Below are 27,150 nucleotides of genomic sequence, written 5' to 3' on the forward strand. Positions count from 1 at the left end.
GGTCCTGGGTGGCCTAGTAGTCAGAGTCAGAGTTCAGGGTGATAAGACAGGAGTCAGCTGGGTCAGGATACCAGGAGGTCAGAAGCAGGAGACAAACGGGAGATCAGAACCACGAATCAAATGCCAGGAGTCATGCTAGGTCAGGATGCCTGGGGAGCAGGAGATCAGAACAGGGTGGAGCTCAGTTATTCAGACAGCTTCCTGTTCCTGCCACTGGCTTCAGTAGTGGCAGCCGGCCAATCAGCTGCTCCAGGACTCTGCCAATAGGACTTCAGGGGACAGCACCTCAAACTGGGGTTAGGCTTCATGGGTGCCAGGTAAGCAAGCATCAGTACACTGCCAGTTAGAGGGTTGGAGCATGGTTGCTCCTACAGACCCCACTTTGAGACCCATGGGTCATGGCATCACCCTCTCCCCTCTGGGTGACATGGGTCCAGGTTTCTCAGGGTGGCTCCTATTGAAGGCCTGAACCAGGGCAGGAGTATGAACAAGTGCATTCCTCTGCGCCATAACCTTCCCCATTGACCAGGTACCATAATTTGCCCAGTTATACTGGCAGACCAGGTGTCAGCTCCTGCCAAAGCCCCAGGACAATTCACTTGTTTATTAGTATAGATCACAGTGACTGTTAATTGTATAAGAATGTATTTGGTGTTAAAACTTCATGAAAATGAATGGGATGTTACATGCCCGGTTTTCACTTATCTCATCCTGTTATAATGTAATAGCAAACATTTACATTGTATATACACCTGTAAATAAATAACCCATCAAATGAGAAAGAAGCCTTGAGTAATGCAAATGAAGAACCTTAGCAGGAAAGTGCTAATTTGTGTGCATTTGAAGGCAAGTGGTCACTGTGTGTGATGATCAGAGATCTGAGGCCTTGTCTATACTGCCACTTTACAGCTCTGCAACTTTCTCGCTTAAGTTTCAGCATTGGAACATGGCAGTGTAGACAGTGCTACAGCACTGGCAGCTACTCCCTCATCGAGGTGGTGTAACAGGGCTTCTTCTCCACCTCAGTGGGTCCTGCGCTTCCTTCTAGTGGTGGGCCAGGATAGTGTCTTGTCTCTCAGAATTTCCCCCACTCTGTTTATAGTGGGTGGGGAAATTCTGTCTCCAAGTGGCCTTCCCATTTCTGGGCCCCTTATCAAAAATAATTGAAGTAGGTCTGTTCTTTAAACCTAGATATATTTTTTGTTTGTATATTACAATGGCCAGCTTGTCAGATGGAATTCCAGAGACGGAGATGAGTGTGAGCAGGTCTTGGGAGTAATTTGCTTTAAGAAAGTTATGGCATTTAAGACTGTAGTCTGGTTCCAGACTGGAGCCTTCTGGATCAGGCCCATATCTTTGGGACAAAGCACTGGCCTTGCCATTCCTGATTCCAGTGTGGTAGGTCAGGGTAAATTGAACTGGGAGAAAAATAGGGCCCATTGGAGCTGTCATTGGTTTAAGGCCTTAGCCCTGCAAAGGTAATCCAGGTTCTTGTGATTTGTAAACACTTGGACTAGATGATGGGCCCTTTCCAAGTAGTGTCACCGCTCTTCAAAGGCAGTCTTAATTGCCAGGAGCTCCTTGTCCTGGATCTCATAGTTTCACTCAGCAGGTGTGAGCTTCCTTGGGTAGTAGGCAATGGGATGCAGTATTTGCTTGGGTCCCTGGCTTTGGGAGAGGACTGCCCCAATCACAGTACTAGAAGTGTCTGCTTCCACAGCAAAAGCTTGAGCCATGTCAGGATGGGCCACTACTGGAGCGGTGCTGAAGGCAAGCTTCAGTTGCTCAAATGCTTGCTGGGCCTTGGGTGACCAATGGAACTTGGCATTTTTTTTGGAGTAGGCTTGGCTTGTTTTGAAAAATTTGAAATGAACCCCTGGTAGAAGTTTGTGAAGCCTAAACAATGTTGTAGGGAGGTTGCCCAGTTGCAGACAGACTAGGCCTTGCATGGACCTTCCATCTTGGTGCCTTCTGGGGACAGGACGAAACCCCAGAGCTCTGTTGAGGTCTGATCAAATGTGCACATCACTAGTTTAGTGTAGAGACCGTGTTGTCATAGTCTCTTCAGGTCTGTGCAGACATGAGTGGTGTGTTGGTCCAGATCATCTGAGAATATCAATATGTCATCTAAGGTCACTACCACAAACTGGTCCAGTAGGTCTCGTAGCACATTGTTAATGAAATGCTGGAATGTTGCTGGAGTATTAGTTAGTCCGAATGACATAACTAAATATTTGAAGTGGCTGTAGGGGGTCCCTTGCCATGCTGTCAGCAGAATTCTGATGGGAAGGTAACTTTCTGTTCTTGCCAGTAAACAAAGAGGTCATGAAGGGTCAGCCAGGAGATGCCAAAGCTTGGTGGAAAATGCGGGGAATGGATCATGCCAAATTGTATCATTTTTCTGTGTCCCTGAATAATGGCCTTCAGGGGGACAGTCTCCTCCACAACGACCTGAGGGCAGCAGGGAGCTGTCAATAGTTTTGGTTGTGTCAGCATGGTCTTGTCTAGCAAGGGGAACTGTAGGGCCTGAGCTGTCTGCTGTTCCTAAATCGATGGGGGTCTGTTGGAAGGGAGTCTGTCAGGGGGTCCCCCAGGACTTACAGCTGGATAGTCACCTGCTAATGGGAAGCCTGTGGATGTGTCTCAGTGAGAACTAGGGACCTTCTTTCAAGGTCCAGTCTGGTTCCCCACACCAGGCCTGGGTTGGCTTGTTTCCCCATGCTCTTTGGCATTTGTACTGGGCAGGCTGAGATGCTATGAGCAGTTTCACCACAGTAGAAGCACAGGTGGTGCTGGTGGGACCGTTGGTTTTTTCAGGAGTGAGTCATTGGCGAGCTAGATTGGCTTGCATGAGTTCAGTGGGTGATACAAAAATTGGGGTCATGGTACATGATAAGGGAGGCTACAGGCAACCCCCTTTCTCCTCCCTTTGTTCTCACAGATGATTATCTATGTGGATCGTGAGATGCACAAAGGCAGCTAGGCCCATTGGCATCTCTATATGGGCCAGTTCATCTTTGATTTCTTCCCGCAAGCCCCATCGGAACTGGTATAGCTGTGCTCCTTCGTTCCACTCCGTATCTGCTCTGAGGTAGCAGAAGTTCTTGCATAGGAGGCCATTGTGTGTTGCCCCTACTGGAGTCCCATCAGTGTGGGTCACTGAAGATGGTGGACATCAATTGGAGAAAAGCATCCCAGTACAACAGAACTGGCCTATTGCCTTCCAGCAAGGGGGCGACCAAGTCTAAAGCATCTACTGTCAGCAGGCTGCTATAAATCAATCGTAAATAAGTAAAAAATTGTATTGAATATTCAGTAAAAAATGTTAGGATGGATTTCATTTCTGCCAAACGATCAATGACAGGGTAGCCGGAGAAGCTAAAATTCATGTAACAACAAGACTGATGAGTAATGGTTTCTGAGCTGTAGCATTGTATGACATAAAACGCTAACCAGCCCATCCTCTTTTGACAGCCTCCCATAAACGTACCAGCAGGAGTTACTGAATTTAGTTGCATGTCAAAGCTTTGCTTGGATTGGAGAAATGCTGTGGAAGTTTGTTTTTTTTGCTCTTGCTCAGCATGTGCGTGAGAGTTTTGCTGAATCAAGGCCCTACTGTTGGCTTGAGATCACTTGAATACAATTCTGAAACATTTCTCAGATTGAAATGTTTAGCCATTAATCTTCCAGATGTGCATGGTGGATTCACAGTAGCCATTCCCAGGAATTTTTGCTTCCTTTGGTGCTAGATATTTTTATCCAGCTATTACTCAGGGTTTGTCTATACAAATACTTAGTTCGTGACAAGCTGGGATATAAATCTCCCCTGCACTAAGTGTATGTTTGGAACCTGCTGCTGCACATTAGAAGTTTCCTAGTTCACTTTAATCTACTTCTGTTTCAAAGCAGGGTAGCTCAGTGCACACTATAGAACTTTTTACAGTAGATTTACACCCCAGCTTGCCATTAATTAAGTGTTTGTAGAGACAACCCCTTAGTAGCTACCATGGAACTGCTAAAACCAATAGCTTTAATTACATAGGATCAGCTTTAAATAGGCCAGTGAGTGACCTGTTGCTGCTCCACTGAAGTCAGTGAGTGTATTGTCATTGACTTCAATGGGAGCAGGAGCAAGCACAACATTTTATTATTTGTTCAGCTCTATCTTCAAACTGTAGATAATTGAGATTTTGATTTTAGAGGATGACCCGCCAGCTTTGCACACCAGTTCTTTGCTGCTCTCCAGGGATTAACAGCTTGAAGACAGAAGAGGACAGACTTTGTTCACTGGCCCACTGTTTTCTTCATCACTGAGTTCTGAGGGTAAGATCCCAGAGTACAGAAGCCCCTGTAGCCCCGGCTGACCTTGGGAGCAGCTGCATGCTTACCAGCCAGCCATTGTTTTTCACTGTGCTCCAGGTTTGAGTGAAGAAGAGCACAGGACAGTGTCAGAGCATGCAACTGAGTTTTGAATAACAGGGGGTTCAGTTATCAGAAATTATAGTGTAAAATATTTGTATTTTGTTCTTTTCACCTGGATCAGCTAAGTTGCTTGTGAATGGGCCACATTCCCTTTTTAATCATCACCTGGGCCCTAGTCCAGCAAAGCACTTAAGATCATGTTTAATTTTACGCCTGAATCATCACATGACTTCATAGAGTGTTCTGTGGGACTACACACATGCTTAAAATTAAGCATGTGCTTAAGTACCATGTTAAATCAGGGCTTTCTGCTTGACACCCAAATGGAAATTCTGGACGGGCAGCTTCACTGAGTTTTAGGGCCTCATTAGATGAAACAAACATTATTTTAATAATTGGGTTTGTTGAATCCTCCTTTGTCTAATTCAGTACTAGGAATTATGTTCTCAGCAGCTTTTGTGGCTGACAAATCCCTCCATTTTGCTGCAGCACTTTCTCTCACACAAAAGCCATTTACTGCTTTTTATACTTCTCCGCCACAAATGTTAGCCTTGTAATTAACAAGCTTTTGAGACTGATTAATGCCTCAGCTAAGATTCAGAGTGTAATACATCTCAACAGCTGTTTCTGGTATTGCAAAGCAATGTGATTTACCTTAATCCATATACAGAAGTGTTGCAGGTTAGTTGCAATCACCATCAGGTTTGCTAGAAACAAACAAAAAAACCCAACACAATATAGATTAACAGATGAGTTCACAAACATCACTAGCATTTCAAGCAATAGAAATGATTATGTTTAGTATGTTCAGCATATCTAGCAATAACTCATGCTGGCTTTTCCTGGAGAAAAGTCTAGCAAACGATCAAGATTAGATAAAAATTCTGATGACTAACAGTACAAGGTTATTTTAATTAAATTGTGTCATATGCACAAAGATACAGAATAATAATTTTTTAAGCAGCACAATATGCCTATGCTATATTACTGTATAACAGAGCAATGGGAGTGTTGTGGTTAAGACACTGGACTGGATTTTGGGAGATCTGGGTTTAATTCTCAGTTCTGCTACAGACTTGCTGTCTGGTCATGGGCAAGGCATTGAATCTCTGTGTGTCTCAGTTCCCCATCTGTAAAAAGTGGGGATAATAATAATTGCTTTCTCCTATCCTAGATCTTTCTTGTTTATTTAGATTGTAGAGACTGTCTCATTGTATGTGTATATACATTCATCACCCAGCACAATGGGGTCTGGATCTTGGTTACAGTGCAATACAAAACTATTGTATCATTTGTAGTCTCACACTTCACTATCAGCTTGAATAGAGAAGTTTATGTCTGGTCAACAGGACTGTACTGGAGAGCTAATCTAAAATCCCCATAACAAATGGATGTTAGTCCTGGGTCCAGGGAGCACATAAAGCCATACTGGAAAAGATAACTAAATCTGTTCAGCACTGGCAATGAAATTTTCAGCTTAGTCAGAGAAATGCAGACAATAACCAGCCACCTACACCTTGATACAGCTGCTAGGGCTGTTATCAGCCTTTCACTGAACTGACTGATTTATTTCAATGTACACGTTTCCTTTATCTGAACTCTAAGCACATTGCAAATTTTTACAACTTTTGGGCCATCAACAGAAAACTTCCAACTTCACTCAGTGTGGTCAGAATAAATGTACTCACTGTGAAGAAGAAATGCTGGACTGCTTTAGGAACATAGCTGTCTCTGTGTGGAATCTCTCCTATTCCCCAGATATATATTACAGAATCAGGCTGAAGCTGTACAACACGTCACCAATTCAGGGCCTAATCCTGCAGCCGTTACTCCCACAAGTAATGATCCTTATTTATGTGAACAGCTGATTTCCAACTGCCACTGAATGTCTTGTCATTGTGTGTTTATAAGACTTCAGAAGGACTCCTCACATGTGTCCAGCAATCCCAGAGTCAGAGGCTTACATCTTCAGTGGTATTTAAGCTCCTAACTTCCACTGAAATCAAATACCTAAGAGCAAATAAAACTTTAGCCATAGTCACTCTGACCATACAGTTAATGCATGAAATGGAAACCTGACTCTCCAAATCCCCTTTCAGCTTCCTGACAGTGATTCTATTTCTCCTTCCTATTTCTATGGGACAGTTTATTTTTTCTCTGACAGATTTAAGACAATGATTCTTTGCCTTTACATCCTATTAGCAGGGTTAGGGGCCAAGGCATAGTATTGCTCTTCTTTCTTAAATCGTTTTTAAACGTATGGAGAGTTGAGGGTGATGGTGGAAAGAGCCATTTTCCTACAGCGAGGATGACAACGTAAGTACCTGGAAAGAAAGATACAATAACCAAGTTAGTAGCAATCACCTTGCTTAGAAATGTCTACACTCCAATTTAAATTCAAGGGGACAAGCACTCTGGCTCAGTACTTTGCATACTCAAGCCTGATATGATTTAATAACATATTAAGTACTGACAATTTGCTCAACAGTGACCAAGACACAAATGTAAAGACAGTCCCTGCCTAGAGGAGTTTATCACCATCACCATCACCATGTTTGTGGTGGGAAGGAGTTTTCCCCCCAGGTCAGTTTTCACCTTCCTCTGTAGCATGGGGCACGGGTCACTTGCAGGTTGGCAAGTGCAGGGGTTGGCAACCTTCGGCACGTGGGCCAATGGGGACCCTCAGGACCAAGCCCTTACATATTAGTTAAGAGCTTGTAAAACCTTGAACAAAATGGGTTGAATTGAGACAATATACGGTACTCAACATTCAAATCTTTTAGAAGGGCATCGTGTGCGATCCAGTGAATTGTCTTTAGTCTGGTAGGAGTTGTCAAAATTTTTGTCAGACGTTCAGAATGACAGCCTCAGGGGATGCACAGGTTTTCACAGATTTCATTTTGATCTGTTAAACACGATCTTGATAGAACCAGCTAGGAGCTATTAGAGCTCTTAGTGCTGCTGTGTGTCTTCTTTGTAGTTGCTGCACGGTTTGTCTCTAAGTCTGTAATAAACTCAGCTAGCCTGTTGAAACATGCACCGTCATATTCTGATCTCAGCCTTACAGATGTTCTCACAGATGCTCTTTTCTCTCTCCACATTCAGCACAATCTGCCCAGCCCGAATATTTCACAGTGCACTCAGCGTGCTTCCTGCTTTGTGGCCATGAGAAGAGTAAAAGAGAGGTCTCAATTAAAAAGAACATATTTCGACCAGCACAACACTCATTTGAAAAATACACTTAGCTATTTCCTGTTGGTGGCACCATTAGTATTACCAAACCCCTGGGATGAGGAGGTTTCATGCTGCTCTCCCCAAAGTAAACAATCCGAGAAATAAGAAGCAACATACAGATAACTACATGGACTTTTTCAAACATGCAAGGAAAAAAAAAAGTAGAACAATTTTGAAACCACCCTGTAGAATTCTATAGCTGCAGTATAATCCTCTCTTAAACTGTCTAGGTGAATTTTAAAATTCTAAGAAAAGGATATAATTGCTATTAGAAGTCAGGTCTCTTCTAAGTCCTGTGGTAAGTGAGGCTCAGAAAAGCCTCCAGACCCTGCAATTACAGGGAAATGATTAGATGATATATGTTCTGTCGTCAGACGTCACCGGTGTGGGGCTCTGCTCTTGTTCAATGTTGATAACAGTCAGCTGTGTGCGTGTGTTCCCTCTGTGTGCTGCCCCGGCTCTGCAGATCGCTGGCACAGCAGACCCCGAGCGAACCCCCAATGTCCACAGACTCCGATAAGGTATGAGGGCACCCGGCCATGTTTATTATCAAACGAAGCACAGTCATAGTTTCCAGCAGACTCTACAGGACATACTATGAATATGTGCTCCCTGACAATGGACAGCTCAGTCAGTGGTGGGACACTCCAGTGCCCCCTAGGCTGGACAAAGACACTGACCCAGGGATGCATTCTTATACACAGGTACAAACAAGTTACACATCACTCCTGACGTATTGAGATAAAACTCTTCTGCATACTGGGGAGCTGCCTTTCTCCTGGTACATGTTGGTTCGAACAAACAAGTCTATCCATCATATTATCCTTTTTACTCTGTCTTTTAGGATGGGTCAGTCTGTTCCTCATTATTTCTGTGGAATGTGTTTGTACCAGACTGTTCTGGTGCCATCCTGGTCCATGTGTATTCTATTAGTGCTTGATACCCTTTAACTATGTGTATACATCCAATTAGCAGCCTTCCTCTTGCCAACTTTTGTGAGCAGGACCTGCCTCTGGCTCACAACTTAACTTTGCTTTATGTTAGCAAAGTCTTGACCATGCCTTTGGTTCAGGCCTCAGGCCTCATACCAGGTGTCTGATACCAAACGTTTATGTTTCACAGCGAGGGTAATTATCCATTTGAACAATGTAACTAAGCATGTGGTGGATTTGCCATCATTTGAAGTCTTTAAATCAACATTGGATGTTGTTCTAAAGGATATGTTAAAAGTTATGGGTTTCATGCAGAAATTACTGGTAAGGTTTTACAGTTTGTTTTATGGAGGAGGTCAGACTAGATGATCCTAATGGTCCCTTCTGACCTTAAGAATCAATTAATCTTGTGTGGGAACTGACTGTTATATGTGGGTTGCACTGAATACAGTAAATTGTCGGTAGCTTTACTGTGTTATGTATAGGTACAGTGCATGTTAATTGGAATTTCCCTGATGAAATTGCATCACCTTAAGATTCTCATAGAACCACCGTTTTCAACCTCTGGTCCGCAGACCACTGAGAGTCCACAGGTTATGTCTAAGGTTGAAAAGGTTGAAAACCACTGTAATAGAACAAATATGCAACTAAAGTTTCAAAATGAACTCACCACAACTCTTACCGCACTGTAGTTTTAACTTATCATATGTGATTTAATTCGTATATAGCTTACTCACGACCCATGCCCTTTCCCTGTAACTTTGTGTTATGCCTCTGTTTGTGGTTTTATTTATTTTTTGTACATTAGTTTGAACTGTAAAATGACTGTTCTTCATCAAAGGTTAATCTTGTTTTTGCTGGAACCAATGGCAACCCTGCCTGTGGTGGAGTTCTTTTAAGAACTGACATCAGATTGTAAAGAAATGTTGCGATAAGTGAGATGCACATTGAAAAATACAGTACTACAAAAGGCATATTCCAGGTACTGTATGCAAGGGCAGCATTTGAAGTACGATGCCAGTGTTGCCAACTCTCACAATTTTATCATGCATCTCATGATGTTTGGGGGTTTTCTTGAAGCAGCAGCTCCTGAACTGTTGGGATTACAACCTTCTATTTGAGATGAAAAGTAAGTGTCTAGCCCTCACGATGGCAGAGAACAACTTGAAAATGCAAAACAAGTGAACCTAAAGGCTCAGAGACCAGAAGGCAAATATAAAGTAACCAAAAATGCACTTGGTTTCAGCAGGAAAGAGGTCAATTGTTTTGACAAAAAAACAGTCAGAAATATATATATAATGATTCTTTCTCTGTCACCTTGCATTGTGCCTCTATGTATAGTTTTATTTATTTTTTGTACATTGGTTTGAACTGTAACATGACTGTTTTTTTATATAATGATTTTAAGTCTATCTCATGATTTTGTGGGGCCTGATACATGATTTTTGAATACTTGGAATTGGAAATACTATGATTCATCCCACAGATCTAGTGCATCCCCAGCATGCCATGTTAGGCAGAGTGAACATCTGATGGAAGCTCTTTCTATTTCTGAAAGTCCGGCCATGGTCTTTTCATATCCTTTGAACATCTAAGAATACTTCTTCCCTTGATGAATGAAGTAGAGAAGCATGAACCTTGGGAATAGGACTCAAAATTTTGGTTTCTCATTCAGAACCAGACAGTCAAGTTTAACCAGTACAGGCAATATTTTTTTAAGGAGCCCGCACAAATATTTCTGTATGTGTCATCTGTGTAGGGCAGGGGTCCACAACGCAGTGCCGCGGGCGCCATGGTGCCCATGGGGGCATCTTAATGCGCCCACGTCCAGGCCTCCGGGAGAGCACCCGCCGAAATGCTGCAGTGGCATTTCGGCGGGGACACCTCTCGATGACGTCGCTTGTCGACAGCAAGCGACGTCATTGAGAAGCGTCGCCGCCGAAATGCCGTCGAAATTCGGCGGCATTTCGGCGGATGCTCCACCGCCGCAGTGGTCCTTCGGCTGGCGCCTGCCAGCCAAAAAGATGGGGACCACTGGTATAGGGCGTGGAGGTCAGGCTTCTTGAGCAGTAGGGGGAGCCATTTCTACAAGTGCCAAGAGAAAGCAGTGGGGCCTAGCATAGCTTTGAGGAAGGAGATTAGCTCACAGGTTGCGAGAGCCATCAGTCTTTAGGCTGAGAAATCAGGGAGGTAGTCCAGTTAAAGGTGAGTGATGCAATTTTCTAGTTTCTGTGTCCAACTACATCATTCATATTCATAAACGGATTGAATTGTTAATCTCAAAGTTTGCAACACTGTTGTTAAATTTAGGCTGAGTCAGGCAGAGGGTGACTGTGATTTATAAAGACTTTTAAGTCTATTGAGAGGTTGGAATAATCTAGGGTTATGTTCAGTAGGGCAGAAGTACAGATATGTTTGCCATTTCAAACTGCAGAGGCTCATACTTTAGCGCTGGATGACCAGCTTCAGTCACCAGAGATAACTAAGATGATGGTCTATAACAATGTTTAAAAGGGAACTGGATAAATTCATGGTGGCTAAGTCCATAAATGTCTATTAGCCAGGATGGGTAAGGAATGGTGTCCCTAGCCTCTGTTCGTCAGAGGATGGAGAGGGATGGCAGGAGAAAGATCACTTAATCATTGCCTGTTAGGTTCACTCCCTCTGGGGCACCTGGCATTGGCCACTGTCGGTAGACAGATACTGGGCTAGATGGACCTTTGGTCTGACCCGGTACGGCCGTTCTTATGTTCTTATGGTCATCACACTTAAACAATAGCCATTTTTACATAGTGGGAAGTCTCAACATTTTCTTCTGTTTTAACAGGCAGCTCAGTATTGCTGCCCTCAAGCATGCAAAAGTCATGAGTCAGACCCCATAAGACTGACTTAAAAATGAAGAGATTTTCATTTGGGGTTCTTTTATTTCCCTGCTGGTTTTTGAGCTTTTAGGGTGCCCATTTTCCAACTTTTCTGTATAACCATTAGGGCTAGAAACTTTGTTTTAAAATGAAAGCAGAGAAGCTTATGGAATCATAGAAACGTAGGGCTGGAAGGTTCAGATGAGCTCGGGCTTTCAGAACACCACCAGATATTGTGAGATTTGCAATAAAATCATAGTCAGCAAACTGCAAATTCTAGCAGTGGTAGAGATATTCCTTAAATATATAATAGGGAACTGGAACTGATAGACCCAATAGAAACTGTCAAAATGGAAGAAACTTTTAAAGGATACCTATGATAAGGATCAAATCTGTTATATTTATAGTGGTGTCATGAACCGGTTTTGCATTGTGGAATAATTTGCTATAAGAAAAATAAACAGGATTAAATTTCAGTTTATATAGCATAAGAAAATTGCATATACTGTTGCATCAGTAAACTGGACAAGGAAGTTATAAAGCCAGCAAATTTGCCTTACTTTTGCTATTACCATGGTGGATAATCATCTGTTATTATGAATAATACCTGGCAAGATATTTCTGTTTTTTCTTTTCCCATCAAGTATTCACTGAAGAGGCTGGCAGAACATATTAACTAGATGCAGTTGCCCAAACATAGAGAGACACCCAGCAATAGTTTAATTTTGCCAACAACATTACACACACTTTGGGTTAAAACACAAGCCTCTAAAATGCATCCACTAAATTTGCAATTGTATCAAATCTTTGTGTCTCAGGTGCCAACTTTCCAAAGTGCGGTGGGGTGCTCCACCCCCAGCTCTGTCCCAGACTCTGCCCCCACTCCACCTGTTCCCCCAAGACCCCACCCCTGCCCCACCTCTGCTCCACCCCTCCTCTTCCTGCCCCCACTCAGTTCCGCCCCCTCATCGGAGCGCTCTGCATCCTTGCTTCTCCCCCAAGCCCCTGCGCGCCACAAAACAGCTGTTTGCAGTGGGCGGGAGGCTTAGGGAGGGAGGAGAAGGAGGGGCTGATCTGCGGGGCCTGCCAGCGGGAGACATTGGGTGGTGGGGAGCTTATGGGGGCGCTGCCGGTGGGTGCTCAGCACCCACACCCCTGGAATCAGCACCTATGCTGTGTGTGTGTGTGTGTGTGTGTGTGTGTGTGTGTGTGTGTGTGTGTGTGTGTGTGTGTGTGTGTGTGAGAGAGAGAGAGAGAGAGAGAATCTGTACTTTGTGCAAAAATGTCATGGTGGCAATTACTGGTTTTGCATGCACAAATGTGCATTTTCACATGTACTATGATGAATACACAAATTTTGCAGTTACATTTGTGCAGGCATATTGGAAATACATTCAGCTAAAAAATCAAATCTTTATCTTTAATAAATCATTATCTTTGCTGCCCCAGTCAGCCTGCAACTGAGCAAGATCTCTCCATGAATGTGTACAATGTCCTGTCCAGAATGGGAGAGTCACCTAGGATTTTTTTTTTCCAAAATAAAGGATATTTTGCTCAAAATAATGTGATCCTATGACTTTCTGTATTTCTTTCTATATATTTGCAACTCTCAATTTTTTCGTAATTTCAGCTGCCCCACGCACACCAGCCACCTTTTTGACAGCTTTCAGGCTCTACTAAATGGATTTTTAAAGCATTGTATTTACTATTAATCACAGCCTTAACTGTGTCTCACTTTTAAATTCTCCACTGACCATGAGTAAGCTCTTAAGCCTACAAGCCCTTTCCCACTAATGGTACTTGCCTCCATAGTGGAGTTTCCCAATGTCTCAGACTGTCATTTTTAATCTTTAACAAATATTAGATGACATTTTAAATATGCATATTGCCACTCGCTCACCCATACACCCTCTTGATCAGATTTATTTTAAAAGCTCTTTGGTTTCAGAGCAGTCTTGAATAACTTCACCAGGTCTCTCAAACTCCCTAAAACTAAATCTTTCATTATGTAGATCTCATTGGTGGGGGAGGGAAGCCCTAGATAAAATATTTGCAGATTTTCAAATGTGGATCATTTTTATCCTCTAATCCTGGTCAGAAGTAAATCTGAGCCTTAGTGACTCTCATATCTGTGAGATATCTTCAGTTTCTTCAGTCCCAGTTGGTTCATACACTCATTATTTTAATCCTGCTCTACCCAGTACCATTTTCTTTCCTTAGTAATTGTTTAGGAAAAGGATTTAGTGAAAAGAAGATTAGAGAAATGTAAAGGCACTGCAGACTGTGCCACAATAAATTATACATTTTTAGCCTGCATAACTGGCTAATACTATCGCCAAAGAGATATAGAGCATATGGGTTAAGCTTCAACGCACCCTAGATTCCCATGTCACCTCACACAGTCATGGGGTGACAGTCCTGCAGTATGAAGTGTTTAACTGTTCAACTTGTTATAACAGTTCTTATTACACTCCAGAGATCCTACAAAAGCCAAACACACAGGCACAAGAAATATGTTGGTGTACTGACATCGCAGAGTAATTGCTGAACAGACCACCCACCCACAGTTCCCCAGTTACAAAATTAACACAAACTCCTAGACCTCAGAGACGCCAGACCAAATTTGTCCTTGCTGTAACTCCAGCGAACTCAAGGTGTTACACCAGGGTTGGCCTGATGCGGTCTATGTGTTAGAGTAAAGGTTCAAGAAAATAGCACTGTAACAACAGCCTCAGTTATTATAAACAACCCTGCAGATTCAATATAGCATATAGGGAATGATAGAGTTTCAATGGTAGCAGAGAGCAAGGATGATAGCAATAAAAAAAAACCCCTCTGGATGTCTTTAGCATTCTACCCCTAGTCTGGAATGATCCCTTGAAAACATGGTTATCTATGTCAAACTTTAGAAGGCAGCCATTCTAGCCCAGTGGTGCACTGTTAGCACTGTGGCTGTCTCCGCTTTCCACACTGGTGTTGGTTAGATATTTAGTACATTGGAGGTTTAGGGGTAGAGTTTCAGGTACTCTGATATTATCAGGGCCGGCTCCAGACCCCGGCGCGCCAAGCACGTGCTTGGGGTGGCATGCCGCGGGGGGCGCTATGCCTGTCGCCGGGAGGGCGGCAGGCGGCTCCAGTGGACCTCCCCCAGGCATGCCTGCGGATGCTCCGCCGGAGCCGCGGGACCAGCGGACCCTCTGCAGGCACGTCTGCAGGAGGTCCACCGGAGCCGCGGGACCGGCGACCGCCAGAGCGCCCCCCGCGGCATGCCGCCGTGCTTGGGGCAGCGAAATTCCTAGAGGCGCCCCTGGATATTATACATTGTGTCAGCGGCCCTAGGGAGAGAAAAAACTGACTGAAGAGTCGTATGTGTCATGTGATGATGGTAAAGACTCACTGAGTCACTTTATCCTAACAGTGAGCAATAATTTAGGCTAAAGAAAACAATACAAAGGGTAATGTAGGTAACTGTATCTGGCAAATTTACTTTCCCTTCAGTCTGTTTTCATGAATCTCACTCACAAACCTGCTTCACTCGCCTACTCAGCAGCCAGACGAAAGGGTGAAGTTAAGAATCATTGTGACTTGGAGTGCAGTGATTGGCTGGAGAACACCAACTGCTTGCCAATCCCATTGCACCACTGCCATGACTAAAGGCTCGTTGACAGTTGTCAGTGCCAACTGCCAGCAGCAGATGGAGGTGAGCCAGCACTCTCGCACCTACTGGTCAGTGGAGTTGTAGGCAGTTTCCCCGTGTCCTGCCCCTTGGATGCCTGCAGGGAAAGAGAAGCAGGCTCAGAACCCTAAATCAAAACACATTAGCAAAAGGTAGGTACTGCTGTGTTTTTTTTTAAGCTTATTTTAAATATTTCAACGCTTAGCAGCAGCATCTCCAGGAACTGTGCAAAGCTGCCTCTCAGACTGGTCTCTACTGGAATAAAAGGCCCGTGGCATGGCTGACTTGAGCCCATGGGGCCCAGGCTGCAGGGCTAAAAATTGCTGTGGACCCAATGTGAGGGTCCCAAAGCTTGGGCTCCAGCCCAAGCCCAAATGTCTACACAGCAGTTTTATAGTCCCACAGCTCAAGCCTCACAAGCCTGAGTCAACTGACCCAGGCCAGCTGCGGGTATTTAAATGCTATCTAGACATACCCTCAGACTCCTCATTCATTGTCACCCATGGTGGGTCCATATCCTTCCCCTCTCGTGTTCTGCCAGTGACCCACAGCACTGTGATCTCCTTCCTCTTCCCTGTCTACAGCATATCCATGAATTACCTCGTCTGTTTTTGGGCCTTCAGGCTCAGATCCTCAAAGGAATTCAGGATCAATATCAATGGGAGTTAGGTATCTAAATAGCTTTGATTATCTGGGCCTCAGCTACCATCTCTACCACTCTCCTTCCTCTCCTCAGAGCTTTCATCCTCTGTTCACTCTCATCTGCCACTGTCTTTCAGACATTTCTTCCTGAATGTCATCAGCATGAAGTCAGTATCTCAAAAACATAACTTCTCCTTTCTCCCACTTCTCATTTCTACTCCTGCCCTTCTCCTCTGCATCACACCTCAAACTTTAAGACCTGATATATACCACATCTAAACTCACAAATACGTGGCACACCAGCGTTGCCTCCACTGTCCCTTCGCTAGGTCCCTCTTACATTTTCCCCCGCTCCAAGGCCCTTTCCTCAAGGTCTCGCTTAATCCCCTCATTTCCCTGGGCCACCAGGTCACTGATCCAGCCAGTGTAAATTAGAACAGTCCTGAGTCTACTCTAATTACGTTCAGCCCTATGACCAGAAGAGCACTTACCTCTGCTGAGAATCCAGCCCAATATATCCAACCCCCCAAAAGCAATCGACAATTAACCAATAAGACAAGACAAATGTGTGTTTCATTGTGAGATTTTATGCCCTTTGGGGCGAAGTGAGGAAGCAGATCCATTCCTGCTGCAGAATCTTTACTCCCTTTTGTTTTTGCAGCTGTGTTTCATTAGTGCTCAGGCAGGCTGCTTTTCCCTATTGCATTTGAAAAGTTCCTTATGTGATGATGATTGTCTTCACATGGAAATGCTGGGATAAATGTGAAGGGGTAGTAATGGGGGTTTCTGAAGACACTGTTCTGCCCTAGTTAGCCCAAATTCAGGGCATATTAAAAACAAGATATTATTCCCTGTGCATTACACACCACATGCTTAGGGGCTAATCCAAAGCGCACTGAAACTATTGTAAAGACTCCCATTGACTTCACTGGACTTTGGATCAGGCCATTTTAAAGCAGTTGGGTTTTTTTCCCCTTCAGACAGAGCGCTCCACTAAATCGGATAAAATGGTTGATCATCTCCTGGGAACCTGGAAATCAACTTCATGTGAAAACTTTGATGAATACATGAAAGAATTAGGTGAGAAATATTACAGGGTTTTTATGCTTTCTCTTTTAATTTTAAGTGTTCTTTCTCTCTTTAATATACACTGTTTTTAAGTAGAAATAATCCAGGGATCTATTGCTTTCTTGTCACTTTCAAGCACAAAGGGGTGACCACTATGAGACAGTAGAAGAGGCTATGGGAAGTGGTGGCACTCCTTTTTGCTTAAGACTTTCACCGCTATAGTGGTCTTGAAATGACACTGCAGGTACTGATCCTCCTTTGCCTGGGAATTGCCCAGATAATCTGCTACACCTGAAAAAAGCCTATGATATGTATAAAGTAACTTAATTAGTAATTCATTTGTAAATATTCTAGCCAGAGGTGGTTGTGTTAAAGATGATGCCCACTCCCTGATACCGTTCTTGAGATAACATAAAAAGATGTGGGGTTTTGCATTGATTTTGTTTCAATGACTAAATTTTTGCTTTTCTCCTGGAAAATTGAGTTCAGAATACTGAGCAATGGAACCAAATGCTATACTTGGACATGATAGTACCATCAAAACCCCAAATCCTGTTAAAATACCAAGACCTCCTTCAACTAAGCCAAGAGTTGGAAGAAGCCACCAAAAATAAGAGGCAAAGTGATCGTACATGTTGTTCAGTTGCCAAATAGAGCCAATCAATTAAAATTAGCATCATTTTTGCAATAACCTAATCTTGGGTTCTCCTTAATAGTACTACCAAACACTTCTCATACCTCCAATATGACAGTATCATGACAGTGACATCACTGATTCTCTAGTACCAATTGACAATTGCTGGCTTGTTTCTACAGTCTGCCTCCAAGGCTGCTGACACCATTCTGAGACATGGCTGTTTGCTCTACATAAAACTTTATTAAAGGACTTGCAATTATAAGCCAAGCCCTCCCCCAAAATGTGGTGATTTAGGCACAATGTAACCCAGATTTGAACAAACCTATACACTCCACCCCTGATTATCCTTTATGTTTTTTCTAGGGATGTCTCAAAAGCTCACCAGATCTCTAATAAATTGTTTCAGATTGTTTTGGTGCTGCAGTCTTTCTCAAATACAGGCTCTTTGAGGCTTAAACTCTGAAGGGATCGGTTTGTCTCTGTTCTTTGTGGGAACAAAGGGCTTAACTAATAATGATTCCCCCAAAACACAAAGCCTCATTTGTGTTCGGTTTTCCATTAATTGATCAGTCACTGGCAGAGCTTTATCCAACATAGGTAAGACTGCAAGCAATGAATAAATGAGCTCTTACTATGATCAGGTCACACAAAGAAGACTGTCTAAGCCATACTTTTAATCTTGCCTCATAAAGTGCATTCTGAAGTGCAAGGTACCCATGTATATTTAAAACTTTTTCTGGGCACCTTGTAGTAAACTTTATGAGGCAGGTATTAAAAGTAGTTTGTGGGGAATGAGGAAGATGTCTGTATTATTTCATATGAATATATGTGCCTGCATTTACCAGCTGGGTATTATTCTGGCTGACTACACAGAGTTAAATCACAGATTCATAGAACCATAGATTCTAAGGCCAGAAGGAACCATTGTGATCATCTTGTCTGAGCTCCTATATAACACAGGCCATAGAATGTCCTGAAAATAATTCCTTAGGCAAATCTTTTAGAAGAACATCCAATCTGGATTTTAAAATTGTCAGCAATGGAGAATCCACCTTGGTAAATTTCTCTAATGGTTAATTACTTTCACTGTTAAAAATTTACACCTTATTTCCAGTCTGAATTTGTTTGCTTCAATTTGCAGCCATTGGACTAGGCTATACTTTGCTCTGCTAAATCAAATAGTCCATTATCAAATATTTATTCCCCATGTGGGTACTGGTAGACTCTAATCAAGTCACCTCTTAACCTTCTGTTTGTTAAGCTAAATAGTTTGAGCTCCTTGAGTCTATCACTAGAAGGCAGGCTTTCTAATCCTTTAATCCAGGGGTGGGGAACCTATGGCACCCGGGCTGGAGCCATCTCATTGCTTCCTTTAATCTGGCCTATGGCAAGTTTCTGCATCGCCAGCCGCAGGCCCCGAGTCTTGGCTCCCCCTCCCCATTGGGCTGGAGCCGCGAGCGCTGGCTCGCCCCGCTGTGGGGGGACGTTAGGGTCGGCTCCAGCTCTTGGAAATGACTGGCATGTCCCTGTGGCCCCTAGGAGCAGGGGTGATCAGCGAAGTTCTGTGTGCTTCCCCCAGCGCCAGCTCTGCAGCTCCCATTGGCGAGGAACTGCGGCCAATGGAAGCTGCTGGCGCAGGCAGTGCACACCGCACAGAGACCCCTGGCCCTTCCACCTAGGAGACGGACATGGCGACTGCTTCCAGGAGCAGCGCGGAGCCAGGGCAAGCAGCGAGCCTGCCTTAGCCCCGCTGCACTGCCGACCGGGAGCTGCCTGAGATAAGCACAGCCCAGCCGGATCCCACACCCCTCATAGCCCCATGCCCCAGGTCGGAACCCCCTCTTGTACCCAACACCTCTGCCCCAGCCTTGAGCCCGCTCCTGCTCTCCAAACCCCTTGGCCCCTGCCTGGAGCCCCCTCCTGCACCCCAAATCCCTGATTTCTGGCCCCACCCCAGAACCTAGGAGAAGCCCCGAGCCTCCCGCCCCACACCTCCCCCCACGGGGCTGTGTGTGGGTCAGTGGCCACAATGGAAAAAAGGTTCCCCACCCCTCCTTTAATCATTCTCATGGCTCTTCTCTGAACCCACTCCAATTGATCAACATCCTTCTTGAACTGTGGACACCAGAACTAGAAACAGTATCCTAGCAACAGTTGCATCAGTGCCAAATTCAGAAGTAAAATTATTTCTCTGTTCCTACTTGAGGTGTCCTTGTTTATGCATCCAAAGATTGCATTAGCCCTTTTGGCCACATCATCACACTGGGAGCTTCTGATCAGCTGATTATCCACCATGACCCACAAATCTTTTTCAGAGTCACTGCTTCCCAGGCTTGAGTCCTCTATCATGTAAGTATGGCTTACATTCTTTGCTCCTAGATGTATAACTTTACATTCCGCCATATTAAAACACATATTTACCGAGAAATCCAAATCGCTCTGTATCAGTGACATGTCCTCTTCATTGCTTACCACTCCCCTAATTTTTGTGTCATTTGCAAGCTTTATCAATGAGAATTGGATGTTTTTCTCTGAGGTCATTAATAAACAGGCCTGCCAATGGGGGGGAAGGGGGGGCAAAGGGGGCAATTGCCCAGGGGCCTGGGCGATTTAAAAGGTCCTGGTGGCCCCAGACCCTTTTAAATCGCCTGGGCGGGCCTCAGGGCTCCTAGGCATGCATGACTCCTCCAGGACCCAAGCTTTGGGGCCCTGTGGGCCGGCACAATTGGCCAGCGCAGTCAGTCCTGGAAGTGACAGGTTGGTCCCAGAAGTCACTTTCACCCCAGCCTCTGCACTCATGGGGCCCAAAATTGCTGTCTGAAGGCCTGTTGATACAAATGTTAAACAGTGAAAGGCCAAGAACCAGTTTCTGTGGGACCCCACTAGAAACATATCTGATGAGTCCCTGTTTATAGTTACAATTTGAGACCTATCAATTAGCCAGCTTTTAGTCCATTTAATGTGTGTCATGTTAATTTTATATCATTCTGGCTTTTTAATCAACAGGTTGCCTGGAACCAAGTCAAATACTTTACATAAGTCTAAATATATTATGCCAACACTTATTACCTTTATCAACCAAACTCGTAATCTCATAAAAAAGATATTAAGTCAGTCTGACGGGTTCTGTTGTCCATAACTCATGTTGATTGACATTAATTATATTACCCTCCTTTAATTCTTCATTAACTGAGTCCTGTATCAGCCCCTCCATTATCTTACCCAAGATCAATGTCAGACTGGCAGTTCTGTTATTACGCAGATCATCCTGTTCCCCCTTTTTAAATACTGGCACAACATTAGCTTTCCTTCAGTCTTCTGGAATGTTCCCAATGTTTTTTTTTAGTTGCTTTCACCTCCCCTCTAAGCCAGGGGAATAAAATCAAAGAAGGTGGGTGCAAGCAGGAAACAAAACAATGACAGAGATAAGGTCACTCCAGGGAGAATACCGGGAGTCCTTAAGAGAAACAAGGGTTGAGCTTGTTGTTGGAAAACTCTTGCCTGCCAGATGCCAGAAGGCAGGGATGCCAGAACAGGAGGGGCCAGAGGGCCACGGCCCCTCACTTTTTATCAGCTGTAAGGGTGAGTGATGGAGGGGAGGGGGCAGATAGGAGTGAGCAGGGGGCTAGGCTTCAGGGGGAAGGGACAGCACGAGGACAGGGCCTCAGGGAGAAGGGGTGGTGTGAGGGCAGCCCCCCCCCGTGGGAAGGGAGAGTGTGAAGCTGGGGGTTTGGGAGGAAGGGGTGGTGTGGGGAAGCAGGGCCACAGTTCGGCCGCCAGTGGCCTCCCCACTTTTAGGGCACTTCCATCACTCCTGCCAGAAGAGTGATGTCCTATTTTTCCCAGGCCAGAGACTAAGATTAAAGGAACATCATCATCAAACACGCATAGTCTACTGAGGACCGTTCTGCTAGCTAGGGTGACCATAGTTGATGGCATTACGCCAGGCATCATATAGTGAAGTCCCCAGATCTGGTTAGGCAGAACGTGCAGCAGACTGGGGACTTCCAGAGGCAGGGGCTCTGCAGGAAGTGCCTGAGATAGCTGAGCTCACCTAAGCATGGAGAGAAGTGATGGGCTGCAGGCAAGCCCCAGGCGTGTGGGCCTTTTGTGGGTTTAAGCTTTACCTCTGCTTGCTGTGTACCTTTGTGTGAATGGGCAATACGTCTGTTTACAAGTAGCTGATTTGAGTTTCTTTAGTCAGGCACCTGAGAAGGAGCGAACCAATTGCACTTGAGCCTGTTGTGTTAACACAGTTGGGGACCAGGGGCACTGCTGCCCTAGGATCCAGTGAAAGTGTGGTAGAACCATGGGGTTTCACCCAGAGAAAGGTGTAGGTAGCATAACCTGTCCCTTGAGGGGTTCATTCAAGAGGGATTGCAAGGAGGTATAAGACACCACTTGTCCTGTAACTGTGGGAGGAAGGTAGGAATAGGGGGTGTAGCCTGCAGATTCAGTCTAAAGTGGGGGTGAACCTCAGAGTTCCACTCTAGAAAGAGTGCAGGGAAGTACAGGTAAAGGCCTGGCACTGGAAAGAGTGCTCACTGGGGAGATGGGGAGAGATCATAGGTGCCAATTGCTCCTGAGCCATCACATATGCATTAAAGTTCTTCATTGTGACCATGGCAGTTTTTCTTACCTAAAGTCTATGGCCCTGATTTAAAGCCCATTGATTTCAGTGAGCAATACATTGAGCCCAGTCCTCACTAGGAAATTGCTAATGACTTGAAATATAAAGACCTATGTAAGCATCTGAGGATGTTTGCCATTCCCATCAATGGCACTGTTCTCCTTCCTGAGACACTGAAATCCATAATGCTTTTTTTTCCCTGGTAGTTTAAGAGATCTGAATTCTCTTGCTTACAGGAGTGGGCTTAGCCACCAGGAAACTGGGCAAGCTGGCCAAACCCAGCGTGACCATCAGTGCGGACGGTGATGTGGTGACCATCCAAACCAAAAGTGCCTTTAAAAATAATGAGATCTCTTTTAAGCTTGGTGAGGAGTTTGATGAAACCACACCAGATGACCGGAAAACCAAGGTGAGGATTAAAGCTGTCCTTCATAGTTCTCCCAATCTGCTGCAACAGGCACGGACAGTTCTTTTCCACATGGTAATAACACATCTGCTAATTATCAGAGTGGATAATTAGATAAACACACCTGGAAAGCTCAATGCAACGTAAGTAGAGCTTTTATATCCCAAAAAAGGACAAGAGACAGATTCCATGAAGTACACTAGGAATTTTTTCCTTAGATTTATAGAGTTTAAGGACAGAAGGGATCATTAGATCATGTAGTCTAACCCAGTTACCTCTGTAACTTTGTACCCAGCTCAATAACTTATAGGTTAAAGCGCATCTAGAAGAAAGAATTAAATGTCGATAAATGCAAAGTAATGCACAGTGGAAAATATAATCCCAACTATACATATAAAATGAAGAAGTCTATATTACCTGTTACCACTCAAGAGAGAGATCTTGGAGTCATTGTGGATAGTTTTCTGAAAACATCCACTCAATGTGCAGCAGCAGTCAAAAAAGGGAATCATTAAGAAAGGGATAGATAATAAGACAGAAAATATCATATTGCTGCTATATAAATCCATGGTTTGCCCACATCTTGAATACTGCATGCAGATGTGGTCACCCCATGTCAAAAAAGATATTGGAATTGGAAAAGGTTCAGAAAAGGGCAACAAAAATGAATAGGGGTGTGGAACAGCTTCCGTATAAGGAGAGATTAATAAGACTGGGAGTTTTCAGCTTGGAAAAGAGACTACTAAGGGAGGATATGATAGAGGTATATAAAATCATGACTGGTGTAGAGAAAGTAAATAAGGAAGTGTTATTTACTCCTTCTCATAACACAAGAACTAGGAGTCACCAAATGAAATTAATAGGCGGCAGGTTTAAAACAAACAAAAGGAAGTATTTTTTCACACACCACACAGTCAACCTGAGGAACTCCTTGCTAGAGGATGTTGTGAAGGCCAAGACAATAACAGAGTTCAAAAAAGAACTAGATAAATTCATGGATAGGTCCATCAGTGGTGGGGATGGTGTCCCTAGCCTCTGTTTGCCAGAAGCTGAGTATGGGCAAGAGGGGATGGATCGATCACATGATGATTACCTTCTCTGTTCATTCCCTCTGTGGCACCTGGCATTTGCCACTGTCAGAAGACAGGAAAGATGGACCTTTGGTTTGACCCAATGTGGCCAGTCTTATGTAAAAGCAGCAAAGAGTCCTGTGGCACCTTATAGACTAACAGACATATTGGAGCATGAGCGTTCGTGGGTGAATACCCACTTTGTCGGATGCATGCAAAGTGGGTATTCACCCACGAAAGCTCATGTTCCAATACGTCTGTTAGTCTATAAGGTGCCACAGTACTCTTTGCTGCTTTTACAGATCCAGACTAATACGGCTACCCCTCTGATATTCTTACGTAAGGCATCCAATCTGAATTTGAAGACATCAATAGATGGAAAATTCACCATTCCCCTTGATAGTCTGTTCCAATGGTTAATCACCCTCATTGTTAATATGTTCCTAATTTTTAATTTGAATTTGTCTGGCTTCAGTTTCCATGCATTGGTTCTTGTTATGCCTTGTTCTGCTAGCTTAAAGAGCCATTTACTATTCGGTGCTTTCTCCGGGTGAATGTGCTTATACATTGTAATCAAGTCACCATTGATCTTTTTTATTTATTATTTTATTTTATTTTATTTTAATAAACTAAACCGATTGAGCTCTTTAAGTGACTCACTGAAAGGCATTTTCTCCATCCTTCGAATAATTTCTGTGGCTCATTTCTGCACCCTCTTCAATTTTTCAACACATTTTAAAACGGTGAACTCCAGAATTACACCCAGTATTCCAGTATTGGTCTGACCAATGCTGTATACAGAGGTGAAATCACCTACTGACTCATACTCACTAATTCTCTGTTTATACGCCTAAGGATTGCTGTCACAATCCTAGTTGTTCCCTCTTCTGGACACTCACCAGGCTGCTGCGTTTGGGTCTCAACATGGTGGTGCCATGTGCTTTAAGCTTCCCCTGGCTCTGGATTTTTAGGCACACTCTCAGGATGCAGATCCTCTGTATAATACCTTTCTTGAGATCCCATGATCCAACTGCCTAGGTCCTGAAATTAGTACTGGCTCCCTCCATCTTCCCATTATCTTAAGCACACCCTTTCCAAGGGCTCCTAGCTTGTGTGCACTCTGGTTTACAGTCTCCAAGGACACATGATAGGTGAAGCACACAACACAAAGACTTAGCTAAAGGTTCTTAAACCAATCATTCTTTACTTTAGACAGCACAAAAATTACACAGCTATAGACAATACAATAAAATATGTGTCATTTTTGCCTCAATTTCCTCATTACTCTGGAACAGTGGTCCCCAACCTTTTTGTCTGGCGGATGCCAGACGAAGGACCGTGGTGGCGGTGGAGCATCCGCCAAAATGCCGCTAAATTTCTGCGGCGTTTCAGCGGCGACGCCTCTCGATGACATCACTTGTCGGCGGCAAGTGACATCATCGAGAGGCATTGCCGCTGAATTTCTGCAGCGTTTCGGCAGCAATGCCTCTCGATGACGTCACTTGCCACTGACAAGTGATGTCAACGAGAGGCGTCGCTGCCGAATTTCAGCGGCGACGCCTCTTGATGACGTCATTTGCCGCCAAGTGATGTCATCGAGAGGCGTCGCCGCCGAAACGCCACAGAAATTTGGCGGCATTTCGGCAGATGCTCCACTGCCGGCCAGGACGTGGGCGCATTTAGATGCCCCTGCGGGCGCCATGGCACCCATGGGCACCGCGTTGGGGACCCCTGCTCTGGTGTATTCTTCAGGATTTGAGACAGTGTCCTTTCAGCATTACAAGTTCCATCTGTTGGACCTCTCTCCTCCATCCAGCTTCCTTTGACCTTGGCTGGTCCTGCAGTAAAAAAAAAAATCCTCTCTTTCCTAAAGCCTGCTCCTTTGCTTTTTAAACCCCTGTTCTGATAACTCTGCACATTTGTTCTCCTGTTTGGGGATTTTCCACTCTCCACTTTCCCCTCGCTGCAGATAAACTTGGTTAAACTAGTTTTCTTCCAGCTCAGGCATCCTCCATAGCATACCCATAGCCCTGTCAGAGCACAGGCATCAAGGTTAACAAGTTCAGCCCCGCGTGATGGGGTTCAGGCTTCAGACCCGGGCCCCAGCAAGTCTAAGCCAGCCCTGGCGACCCCATTAAAATGGGGTTATGACCCACTTTGGGTCCTTACCCACAGTTTGAGAACCACTGATCTAGACCATTCCCTGACTGGTGTTTGGAGATTTTTAAGAGCAGGCTAGATTTAGAGTCTACAGCCTCCCTAGGCAATTTATTCCAGTGCTTAACCACCCTGACAGTTAAGAAGTTTTTCCTAATGTCCAACCTAAACCAGTTGCTGCAATTTAAGCCCATTGTTCTCCTTAACCTCTGAGGATAGGACAAGAAGCAATTTTTCTCCCTCCTCCTTGTAACATCCTTTTATACACTTGAAAACTGTTGCATCCCCTCTCTTCTTCTCTTGTAAACAAACTCAGTTTTTCAAACTTCCCTCATAGGTCATGTTTTCTAGACCTTTAATCCTTTTTGTTGATCTTCTCTGGACTTTCTCCAATTTGTCCACATCTTTCCTGAAACGTGGCATCCAGAACTGGACACAATACTCCAGTTGAGGCCTAATTAGCATGGAGTAGAGCGGAAGAATTGCTTTTCACATCTTTCTTACAACACTCCTACTAATACATCCCAGAATGATGTTTGCTTTTTTTGCATCAGTGTCACACTGTTGACTCATATTTAGTTTACGGTCCACTATGACCCCCAGATCCCTTTCCACAGTACTCCTTCCTAGGCAATCATTTCTCATGCTGTATGTGTGCAACTGATTGTTCCATTCTAAGTGGAGTACTTTGCATTTGTCCTTATTGAATTTCATCCTATTTCAGACTATTTCTCCAGTTAGTCCAGATCATTTTGAATTTTAATCCTATCCTCCAAAGCACTTGCAACCCCTCCCAGCTTGGTGTCATCCGCAAACTTTATAAGCGTACTTTCTATACCATTATCTAAATCATTGATGAAGATATTGAACAGAACCAGAACCAGAACTGATCCCTGCAGGTCACCACTCATTATACCCTTTCAGCATGACTGTGAACCTCTGATAACTACTCTCTGGGAACAGTTTTCTAACCAGTTATGCACCCACCTTATGGTAGCTCCTTCTAGGTTGCATTTCCCTAGTTTGTTTATGAGAAGGTCATGTGAGACAGTCTCAGAAGTTTTCCTAAAGTCAAGATATACCACATCTTCTCCCAATCTACCAGGCTGGTTACCCTGTCAAAGAAAGCTATCAGGTTAGTTTGACATAACTTGTTCTTGACAAATCCATGCTTACTGTTACTCATCACATTATTCCATCTAGATGTTTGCAAATTGATTGCTTAATTATTTGCTCCATTATCTTTTGTTTTATCTTTTTGTTTGTTCTGTAGCTTATTCCAAAAGGAGAGGGAAGGGATTGATGTGACAGGGACCTTGCCAGCCCCTGGCTGACTCATTATACATTGAGGCATTCAATCACATGCAATAATTTCACAAAATTAAGCAGAATTCATAAACTGTACTTAGATTTCC

The 27,150-nt window shown here is 44.1% G+C and overlaps 1 protein-coding gene and 1 long non-coding RNA gene across 4 annotated transcripts in view; one reads left to right on the forward strand and one right to left on the reverse strand.

Annotated features, from left to right (window-relative positions):
• On the reverse strand, nt 1-15,196 carry LOC123362599. Of its 2 annotated transcripts, none has more exons than XR_006576496.1 (5): nt 14,976-15,196; nt 7,191-7,574; nt 6,111-6,746; nt 5,077-5,129; nt 1-149 (listed from the first exon to the last, which is right to left on the reverse strand). It is a non-coding gene; the product is annotated as an uncharacterized LOC123362599 (long non-coding RNA). The 2 variants fall into 2 exon arrangements; XR_006576495.1 differs by having other exon boundaries at nt 7,191-7,577.
• Nucleotides 10,739-27,150, forward strand: part of LOC123362598 (myelin P2 protein-like) — an 18,583-nt gene continuing 2,171 nt past the window's right edge. Inside the window, exons 1-3 of one of the 2 annotated variants that reach the window (XM_045002992.1) lie at nt 10,739-10,793; nt 16,748-16,847; nt 22,339-22,511. In XM_045002992.1, coding sequence (XP_044858927.1) covers nt 16,775-16,847; nt 22,339-22,511 — 246 coding nt within the window. In that variant the 5' untranslated portion in view covers nt 10,739-10,793; nt 16,748-16,774. Of the gene's footprint in view, nt 10,794-15,096; nt 15,278-16,747; nt 16,848-22,338; nt 22,512-27,150 lie in introns of those variants that run through there. The other variant, XM_045002991.1, reaches the window with a different exon arrangement.

The sequence above is a fragment of the Mauremys mutica genome, chromosome 2 (genome assembly GCF_020497125.1).
Source record: "Mauremys mutica isolate MM-2020 ecotype Southern chromosome 2, ASM2049712v1, whole genome shotgun sequence".
NCBI classification, from domain to species: Eukaryota; Metazoa; Chordata; order Testudines; family Geoemydidae; genus Mauremys; species Mauremys mutica.